Source organism: Poeciliopsis prolifica, unplaced genomic scaffold (assembly GCF_027474105.1).
Source record: "Poeciliopsis prolifica strain line A6 unplaced genomic scaffold, Auburn_PproV2 SCAFFOLD023, whole genome shotgun sequence".
Taxonomy (NCBI): domain Eukaryota; kingdom Metazoa; phylum Chordata; class Actinopteri; order Cyprinodontiformes; family Poeciliidae; genus Poeciliopsis; species Poeciliopsis prolifica.
The window spans coordinates 1,621,210-1,632,071 of NW_026562398.1; the positions used below are offsets into that span (position 1 = coordinate 1,621,210).

At 42.1% G+C, this 10,862-nt stretch overlaps 1 protein-coding gene across 4 annotated transcripts in view; it reads left to right on the forward strand.

Annotated features, from left to right (window-relative positions):
* Positions 1-10,862, forward strand: part of zbtb46 (zinc finger and BTB domain containing 46) — an 84,231-nt gene that overhangs the window by 68,461 nt on the left and 4,908 nt on the right. For 2 of the 4 annotated variants that reach the window (XM_055046273.1, XM_055046272.1), the window contains exons 5-7: positions 1,360-1,688; positions 5,923-5,965; positions 6,049-10,506. In XM_055046273.1, coding sequence (XP_054902248.1) covers positions 1,360-1,688; positions 5,923-5,965; positions 6,049-6,848 — 1,172 coding nt within the window. In that variant the 3' untranslated portion in view covers positions 6,849-10,506. Of the gene's footprint in view, positions 1-1,359; positions 1,689-5,922; positions 5,966-6,048; positions 10,507-10,593; positions 10,770-10,862 lie in introns of those variants that run through there. The other 2 variants (XM_055046276.1, XM_055046275.1) reach the window with 2 other exon arrangements.

The window sequence follows — 10,862 nt, forward strand, 5'->3', positions numbered from 1 at the left end:
ATATAAATAACTGAAAATAGAAATGTGAGTTTTACTATATTTTCATTTGGACCATATGTTCTTGTATGGTTTTATGTCTGTCAGAACCTCTTAGTGTGTTGGAAAATTTAAAAGTAAATATAAACGATGTAGTTCACTTGAAAAAAGAAAAAATCAACAACCTTAAACTGGGAAGATGGAATAGAAAGATAAAAGGATGGCATGCTACTAACTAATGTAGCTGACACACTTCTGTCAATAAATTGATTCCCCTGAAATGCTTGTATATCTTAAACCAGGACAGCAGTCCAATTAGATGGTCACACCACAACCTGAGTTTGTCTTAACTCAGTAAAACTCAGACGCCGTTAGAGCCAGCTAACGGAGTTATTCCATAATAACGCGTCTGACAGGTGTCTTCTGCCAGAACGCCATTAGTTAATGAGATGCTCTGCCTCACCTGTAGCTCATTCGTTTACTCTCCGCCTCCACTTCCTCTTCCACGCTCCTAAGGTTTTTCCCTCTGCCTCTGCTGGGGTGGGCGAGAAGGAGGACAGGGATTTCAACTCTTGTGTGTGTTCTCATTCAGTGGGAGTGGGGAGTGTCAGGCGTGGTAGTTTAACATTCCAGGAATCAAACCTCATGTATGTGTGATTCTATCCATTGTGCAGAGGAGGGCAGTGAACGGCTAACCCACTGCATAACTCTGGAGACATTCCCCCCAAACACAAACATACTGTAAGACAACTTGCAACAGATCATCTTGTTGCAAGAGAAAGAAAGAGTTTCACTTGTGCTGTGGGCTAATGGTGATATTAATGTAGCAGAAACGCTTGTGTGTGAACTGAAATTTCAAATTCTCCGGCCAGCGTGCCTTCACTTGTTGCTGGTAAACATCTTACATGCTTCTTGTAGTCATCCTTTGCCCAGCTTGTACAAAAAGTGTTCAACCGAGCTGCAAGATGGCTCCTCTCCAAAACTATTTCCCTCCACGCTACAGAGGATCCTCAAGCCTTCTCTCCTTATAAGCATTTCACTGCCGCACACAAACACACGCACATGCTCTCCCAAAACACACATGCTGCCATCCTCTGTGCACACATGTGGGTGGAAGGAGAAGGAGAGCAGAGGAGCAAAGGAAAAAAAAAGGGAGAGAGAAAGAGAGAAGAAAAGTCCTAGCCCTTTCCCCTCAGATGGTGGAAAGTGAAACTTTGGAGTTTTTCTTCCTCCCCCTCTCTGCAGTGTTTGATAGTGTAGCACTGGCAGCCTCTGTGTGCCCCCCTGCCCACTCTCTCCCGTTGTGTTCTGGTGGCCCAGCTGCTAGCAGGGTTGCAGTTGTACGTGAGTGGGTGGGTGAGACTCGTTTCCTGTGCTCCTCAGGGCTCCGCTCCAACAACTACTGCAGCTCACTCCGGCCAGGGGCCACGGGGGCCACTGTTCATAACAAACAGGGCACTGGTTCCTCTCCTCCTCTTCCTCTTCTTCCTCCTCATCTACCACCATCACCACCACCACCACCACCACCCCATCTGCCATCATCAACATCAGCATACAGCCCACCCTCTCCGCCCACACCACTGCACCTATCCGAGCCTCGGCCCCTGGAGGCCCCTGGGCTGCGGGCCGGGGCGACACTGCTGCACTCAGAAGGACTGGACATGGAAGTAGAAGAGGCTCCCGAGGGCACAGAGCTCTCCGCCTTGCCAGAGGTAAGCACACCGAGCCGAGAATCTCCTCCACAGTGCAGGCTGCTCACTGGGTGCCACTCTGCCTGACAGATGAAAGTTTGAAACAAGGAGTTTAGCACCCAGGGGGCTTTTACACACTCAAGGGGGTTGAGACTAGCATGGGCCGGTTAATGGTGGGAAAGTCTAATAATTTTTTTTTTATAGATATATTTTCAAAACATTTTTTTTGTCATATATTTACTTGGATTTAGAGTGAAATTAGATGCTACAGAGAGAGTGCCGAAGCAAAAAAAATATTGCCTTCCTATTGAACATTAAGTAGTGCCACGTTCCCCCATTCTCCACCTGTTTTCTCACACTGCCTGTAAGCTGGCTGAAAGAAACTTATCGCACTTTTTTCTTAGCTTCAGCAAAGACATATTTAACTTTTAAGAACAGTTAGTGATGGCGTGAACACTAAAAGTGCTTTAGCTGCCTATTAATTTAACATAATGCTTGTTATAGTCACATCAATACTCTACAAAGAGCAGAACAGCATAATATTTTGCACAATAAACACTGGAATAGGGCATAGTTTTAGTATCTATTTATTATCTGTTTCTGCTTAAATCGTGCCATTAAAATCATAACATATTTCAGAAAGGAAAACAGTCTAAGGGCAAGGTTCTCTATTGGACTGCTTTCCTCAGAGTCAGAGGTCAATTTATGCCATAAAGCTACAGTTGGTAAATTTTTTAAAAATATATGTTTTTTATATATTTGTCAAAATTGACATGTCAGTAGGATGACCATTTGACCAAAAAAATTTTAACTTTTTTCACAATTCATCTGTCTGGGATTATACTGTCATGACACAGTGAAAGTTACTAACTGAAGCTTCAAGATGAGGAGTATCTTGTCTTTGGAAGAAGATCGAGTGGAGCAGGAGCTTTAGTGACGATTTTACATTACCGCTTGTCAGGGTGGAAGGAGGTATGAGCAATAATGCTAAGCTCTCTAATCTCCTGTTTGTCTACGTTTTAGCACTCACTTATAGACATGAGATGCAGAAACATGAGACCCAGAAAAAAAAGTGGTAGAATACAGTTTTCCCACAATGTTGCTGATCTCAGACTTCGCAATAGGGTGAAGTGTTCTGAGCTGCACACTGAAAGGAGTCACTTGAGGTGATTCAGGTATCTAATCAGGATGCCTCCCTTTGGAGGTTATCTTGAGATGTCATTCTGGGAGGAAACCACGTGGCACACCAAGAACTCATTAGAGATACTATGTTTCCCTGGGGATGCCTCGGGATCCCACCAAATCAAGATAGGGAGGAATGTCCAGGTTCCCTTCCTAAACCTGTAAAACCTGCAACTCAATCCTGACCACCAGAACACTGACCTATGCGTAGATATAAACAATCCATTGTAGTTTTCTGTCCATAACAAAAGCAATTACAGTATTTTTGTGTCAGTACAACAATGCTGTGAATTAGTGGCACTTTAACGTCAGGTTATCATACCGTGAGAATCTCTTACCGGTCCATGCCTCATTGAGAGATGCAAATAAAAAAATGAAAGTTGATGTGGGGTAATTTTTCATCATATTGCACCTGTATCTCATTCAGCCCTTTTCTGTCTCTCTTTTTTGTGTGAAAATGCTACATTTCCTGCTGTACTGAAGTTAACAAAGCTGCCTGTTTTTTTTTTTTGTTTTTTTTTTTGCTTTTCTTTTATGCTTTTGACTCAGTTTCTTTCAGATCGCTGTCACCCTTCCCTCTAGTCTCCTTTCTCAGTCAGACTTTTAATATAGCTAGACCCAAGATTGCCTTGAAGCAAGAGGTCTTTGCATGGCATTAGAGATAATGTAGTTTATAGTGGTTACATCAGAGATGACACCTTTAGTCACAATGGCAGCGTGCGCCCAGAGATAGCAGATAACGAGCAAAGGTAGTGTGATGAGACCGAGTAGAATCAATACTAGAAGACAAAAAGAGGTTTGGTCTTGTGGCTCAGGAAATTGTTTGTTCTGCTGTGTATGTGTGTGTGCGTGTTTGCGTGTGTATGTGAAGGAGAGTGGGCGTGTGTGTGTGTGTGTGTGTGTTGTGCCAGTTTGTGTGCGTGCGAGCAAGCATTTAGGAGCAGCATTTGATTTCAGTGGACCTGCCTCCCAACAAGCCTTCCTATCTCTACGGACAAGCCATCTGTTTGCCCAGTGCATGGTGTTCTGTTCTTAGAGAGGAGGAGGAGGAAAAGTGAAGGAGCTAAGTAAATAGGCGGGGGTGAAGGAATGGCACGGGTATGGTGTGGATAGACGGGGGTAGAGTTTTACTCTGGTGCAGAAGGGATGAGATGGGTTTTGGCTGCACCTTACTGAGACCTCAAAAGATGTGTGAGCATTAGTTAGATGGAAATAAAAAAAAGTCAGTTCTTTAGGGATTTTATCTTGCATCTTTTCTAGCTCTTCTTGTTTCAACACATCAGAATCAAATGGTTCATTACCAGGCCTCATTAGAACTTAAAGACATGCAGAGAAGTAATTTAATCGTTTGAAGCATGGACAGTTGCAGAACCACAACACTTGAGGATTGTAGTTTCCCATCCATGGATAAAATGGATAGTTTTGGACTTTTGAAGTGAGATGTAGGTCACCTGCAGTAGATACCTCTCTCGGGAAGTTCATTAAATGTCAATTTTATCTGATCCTGCAGATTAAAGCTAATGGTTTGCATAGAGGGTACAAAACCAAAGCTGATTCTTAATATCTTAAATAACTCTAAAAGAAATAAAAAAAACAAAAAACATCCCAGAGGTTTAATGAAAATGATATATATTGAGCTGTTAAACTGTGGTAATGTTTGCCTTTGATGATGATTTTCACCAAAACCAATAACTTTTGCATGGTTAATGAAGGTGGCAGGTGGGGTGCCAAAAGTGATCTTCCTGTGAGAAATATGTACGGAAACATCGGTGTGAAACTATACCTCAGATGAGTCCATTTCTAAAAATACCGAGGGACGCATTTTAAATTCACTGCTTTCTTCACTCCACAGTTGAATATTTTTTACATGGTTATTTGTTTCCTGGATAACAACTATCAGTTTTCCAGATTCCCTGTTCCTCAGATTGAACAGTCCAGTGCCTCTAAGCGCCTGTAAATACAGATTTTCTACCAACCCAAGTGGAAATAAATCCCTTTTTAATTAATCTGAAACATTCAAATTGAAGAATCTCAAGCTGATGGACTTCTAAATTGGGAACAATCGAACAATTTTAGGTCGTTCACTCTCTAAATACCTGTTGGGGAGGATTTCATGAGAAAGAACAAAAAGCTGTTAGTTGGTGCTCGAGACATCCTGACAACTCATCTTCGAATAAAGACATAAGATCAAGGTGTCTTTGTTCTAATTGGGCTGAAGGATAAGCAAACTCCACAAAAGATCTACAAAAATCTGGACAGCGGGTGTACTTTAAGCATATTTGATTACTCAGTTACTTGTATGTTTGATTATTAAAATATTCAATAGCTGCAACTTTACAAAGAACAGAAGATGTAAAGCATTGTCAGTCAGAGTAACTGTATAATGTAAAGGTGAAAACCTAAATTATTCTTGTGCTTTAAGGTAACACTGTTTTATTGAATTTACATGGCTGTGCTTTTCTGCAAGGTCGCTGCTCTGACCAGAAACTCTTTACAGGCTTTGTTCTGTGTTTCACACAGGAAGATCATTGGTAAAATAAGCCTTTTCACTAGTTTTTTTTTTTTTTACCTTTTTTGTTGAGGATTTTAAACTGATAGAAAAAATTGAGAAAATTTAATCTGGAATCCTGGTCTTTGTCAATCTCTGGCTAGCTGTTAGCTTTAACCTCATGGACAAGTAATACAGACTCATGCTAAAGTAAATGGCTGCAGGTAGCCTTCCAACAAACCTAATTTAAAAAGTCCTTAGTGTTCCCATTAATAACATCACTACTTATCAGTGACAGTCCTTAGAATGACGTAGTATCTTAAACTCTTTTATGACTGCAGTTTTTGTTGTATGCTCTGTCTCTCTGTTTCTTTCGCTATTAAACTGTTTTTTTTTTTTTTTTGCATAATTATGGCCATGTTTTCCTTTTTTGAACTTTTCGTTTCTTCATATCTGGTATATTCATGTTAAATAAAGGGTTTGCTTTCACAGTTTTACCCCCTCCCTGCCTTCTGCATGCCCAGACAACATTCCTTACAGATTGCATAAATGTGTGTCGCATAACGGAATATTCTGTGCTTACAGGAGAGGATAAAGGAGAGAGAAGACATGAAGGACTACAGCACAGGTAAAGTTCATAACTTAATATAGAGATTGTATCAAAATTGGAGTTCCATATTTGTTTCTTACTTAAACTCATTTCTATTTCAGCTTTGGAAGGTGACCAGTCCCCTGTCGAGAGAGATCAGATGGGCGAGGGGAGTTGTGCCGGTGGCTCGTCAGTGCCTGCGTCAGTGTCCGTACCTGGCATGGGATCTAAAGGGCCGCTCGCGCTGGGTGAGGAGGCTGGATCAGGGGAAAAAGTCCTGCCAGAGCACGGTGGCTTCTCACAGGGGCTCGCCTGCTCCCTGTGCAAACGGCTGTTCAGCAGCCTGGAGCATCTCAGGGAACACGAGTACCACCACACCCTGTCTCTGATGGCCCTGTCCCTTGACTGGCCAGGCATGCCGGGTCCTCTCCACCAGCCAATCCAGCCGCGTCTCCAGTCGCAGCCCCAGCCTCCCCTCTTCAGCCAGTCTCTCTACCGCCCCGGAGTGGGTGAGCCCGTTCCAGCCCGCTACTTCTGCTCCCACTGCCCTGCCAGCTTCACCCTCAAATCCAATGCGGACCGTCACGAGAAGACCATCCACTTTAAGAAGAAGCTGATGCAATGCGTATACTGCCTGAAGCACTTTCGGGATCGCACAGACCTGCACCGGCACCTGTCCTCTGTGCACTCCAAAGAGAGAGGCCACACCTGCCCGGCCTGTGCCAAGGCTTTTAGCACCCAGAAGAACCTGGCAACACACGTTAAAGTGTGTTGCCAGGTGGCCTTAGTGCCAGGAGCCATACTGGGAGGCAGCACTGGAATGGAAATGTCTCAGGGTGGGCTTACAGACCCGCTGTGGCGGCTCAACCAACACCTGAAAGTTGACAATTACAATGGCAGTATCGACGTGGAAGGCTTGTAGAGTCACTCATACCCATTTGTAGTTAGAATTATACTTTCACTTGCATTTCACATTCATGCCAAAAATGCTTTGTGGTGTTATTCTCTTGGAATGGAAGGATTCCTCATGGTCAAAAGTGTGGAGCACTTTTTTTTTTACACCTTGTTAAATATCATGTCATTAGCATTATGTAATAATAACCCATTTAAACTTGTGACAATTTGTCAGAAGTGCACAATTGCTATGCAAAATGAATCCAATGGAACACCCATTAAACTTTTGACCCATAATTTATGCAATGTTTGAATAGTTTTAGTCAGAACTATCTGAACCCATAAACCAGGTGAGTAACTTTTCACTGCTGTGCCGAGCCGAGAGACAGAGGGTGTATTTTCACTTCCTCAACTTTAACCACTTGTCTGGTTCTCCGTCGCCAGTCACCACTGTGACTACGCTTTCATCTCCTTTTTAGGCAGAGATCTCAATCTTTGTGTCCACCCATGCATTACACGCACAAAGACGTTAAAGCAGAACCCATACCTGTCAGGCATAGTGGGTTGAAGCCCAAACAACCACACCACCTGCAGGAACTTTGCAGGATTGCAAAAAGGGAAGAAAATAAGACTTTTTGCACCTGAGTCACAATTATATAGAATAGGAAGATAATTTCTAAAAATCCTGTGACAGGTCCAGATAAGATGGACTCACAGCAGTTGCTCTGACGTGACTATATTGAGTCAGAAGCTGTCAGATGAGCGCAGATGGAGGGGATGTGCCGAAGAAGACAAAGCCTGCTAAAACAATAGGCCAGCAGCAGCTTGGATGGGGGTTGGTTGGTGTCATTTTCTCTCTTAATTCCGGCCACCTTCTTAGAACCAGATCTGTGAGTGGCGTAGTGGCCGAGCAGGGCAGGACCTGGGCAGTAATCGGTCCTCCACGGCTTCGGCCCCCTCTTGACCTCTTGACCCCCACATCTGAAGTGGAAGTGAGGGCCGAGGGGCAGAGGCCTGTTAAACCGGTGGAGCTCAGTGATGTCACGGATGCAGAGCGATAATGGCGCTGTGGTGTGCTCGGGGCAGAAAATGGGGAATCAAGTGAGACAAGTGGAAAAACGCATATGAATAATAATAAGGGAGACAGTGAGGGCTGTGTTGGTGAGCAGCAGTTGGACTGAACAAGAGCTTGACAATCATTGCTAATGTGAATTCGCACCAGTTTCTGCCAAAACACTTTTGTTTTGAGTTTACGATAGTTGGGCAGCAAAATATAGTAAAACCCATAATTGAAAATCCAACTTTCTCAGTAAATGTATTTGTCACTGGGCTATTGAGATGAAATTCATGTCAGATGTTGGCAACAACCTAAGCAATACACACATACAAAGAACCACAAATTAATTTAAAAATGTGTGTGTGATAAAGTGGATTGACAAAGAATTACTATAAGTACAAAGAAACCTTTACTGAAATGTATCGAGTATTTACTATCAAAACGTCTTTTTAGAAAAACTAGTGACATGTATCACTCTGGTATAATTTTTTACCCTTATTTCAACAAAAAATGGCTTCAAATCTTCAGGAGGTCTTTATGCACTTTAGTTCTGTCCACATATAAATTGTATACAAGTTAAGTAATTGACTGGACCAATCTAGAAGCTGTCTGTGGATTTTAAGTTTTTGCTGTTGTGTGTTTGGGAACATTGTAGGACTTAAAAACCCACTTACTTCAGGATCTTATGAAGGATGTCACGGTAAATTTCTCCACCTATCCTTCCTTCATCTCTATAAAGTCTGCTGTATTTTGAAAACCATCACATGACATACGCACTTTTAAACATCACTGTTGGCGCAGAGATTTTGTGGTGAAGTTCAGCATCATTCCGTCTCCAAACACACTGGGGCCAGTGACATCCAAAGAGGGTCATTTCAGTCAGAATGACCTAACTATATTATTTCATTAGCCTGTCCAGATGTTCTGCTGCTAATTTTGAAAGAGCTTTGAATGGTTTTTTTCTCCAACGGTGGAGTGTTGTGCAGTGAGTGTCAGTGAGTGTGCACAGTGGCCATTTGGTGGTGTGCTTGCCTTTTTGTTTTTGGTCTTTCTAAAGTTCCCTGTAAGTGACCCCTGGTCCTTAGATTGTTCTTCCGATTTTGTCTTGAAACAAACACCTGGATGCGGCATGTATAAAGTAAAATCATAATCTTTCCATGCCTGGATTTTTAACCTGTACGGTACACACTGAAACTTTAGGAGATTCAGAAAGAGCTCCAGGAGTAATGTCTTGAAGCTTGTTGTGTGATACCTTGGTAATGAGAAACCTTTCTATAAGTCATCATTCAGGACCAAAACAACCGATATTTTCTGACGATGATAGGCTGGATTTTTGCTTTCTAAATAATCAGAGGTTTTATTTGTTTTTCTTGGGTTTTTGTGCATTGTTAAAGCTTCTCTGCATCATTACTACCCTGCGTTATTTCATTTTATTTCCTATAACGTAATTCGTAGACGTATTTCTTTGTGGTAGTGGATTATTTGGGATTTTTATCAACATCTGCTTTGAAACTTTATGTCTATGGAAACATTAGAAACAAATACACTGAGAAAAACTATTAATTTTCTATATGTCCTGCCATATTGTCATGTTACAGCAAAAGTTTCTTAAATACACCCATACTTTGAATACGATACCCATTATTCAGGTATTCACCTGCTTTTGTCTTTTCAGGTGCTCTTTATTAAAGCAGAACTTGAACCCATGGGAGAATTTGTCCCTTTTCTGTTGCAAATGCACAGAAAATTCCCAACTGCCAAATGCTTTATGAAACCCCATCTTCAGGTAGCACAATTTGCAGCTGAACAGAGTTACAGGTTGATGGAACTCAGGAACTGAATGGGAAATCTGCAGAGCTAGTTGTCATGTTGTGGTATCTGTGCATTTGAATAAGTGTTGTAAGTACAGAAAGTCATGTCCAGATTTAGGCAGAATAATGTATCTTTGAAACCCATGTACTGTTCAGACACCTGTATGTTTTTTTTTTGTTTGTTTTTTTTTTTAATTGTAGAATTTATGCTGTGATTAAATTATGGTTGAAAAATGAAATTTTGGTGCAGCTCCTTTTTTCCCCCCATATTTGTGTTTTTGCACACATGCACACTGACATTCACGAGAATTCGTCTACTTCAGAATTTGAAAGCCTGACTCTGTTGTGCGGTTTATTTGTCCTTGCATGTTTTTTTCTTCTATTTCTTTCCTGTTTTTTTTTTTTTTTTTTGATGTGCTGTCAAATGTTTAACGAGAGCCGAAGCCGATGGAGGTAATTACAAGCGATGACCCCCTCCTTTGTATATACAGTAGATGTGCACAGTGTGTGTTGTGCCTTTAAACCCCCATCACCGTAAAATACAGTTTCCCCTCCATCGTGTTGCTGATTTTCTTGTCGTTGTCTGTGTTTGCCTTTCTGTCTGTGTTCTCGCAGTCCACACCAGAGACCTTCTAGAGCACCTTAGGCAGACTCAATGTAGTGTCATGTGTTTATAGTATCGCTATGCCTTTATTGCTTTAGCATGGAGGAAGAGCTTGTTTCCAGGGCAACTGTAGCTTTGCCTGGGATTGGGATGACCATGGGAATTGATGTTACATTTCTAGCCGACGCTGCTAATTAAAAGCAATAACTGAAAAGAGAAGTAATGTTTTTTTCTTTTCTTTCAAAGCTAATCTTCTGCTCCTTCCTTTTCTTTTTCTCCTCCCTTTTTTCTGTCCTTGCAGTGAACGACTTCACAGTGATCCGTAAAAAGTTCAAGTGCCCATACTGCAGTTTCTCTGCTATGCACCAATGCATCCTTAAGAGGCACATGCGATCCCACACCGGTGAGAGGCCGTACCCATGTGAAATTTGTGGCAAGAAGTTCACCAGACGGGAACACATGAAGAGGCACACGCTGGTGAGTGCTGTCTTGCAGCCATTGCCCCCTAGGGGTGTCCTGTTGCAAGTGTGCATGTTTCATCAAAAAGAAAAAAAAGAAAATCTGTCATTC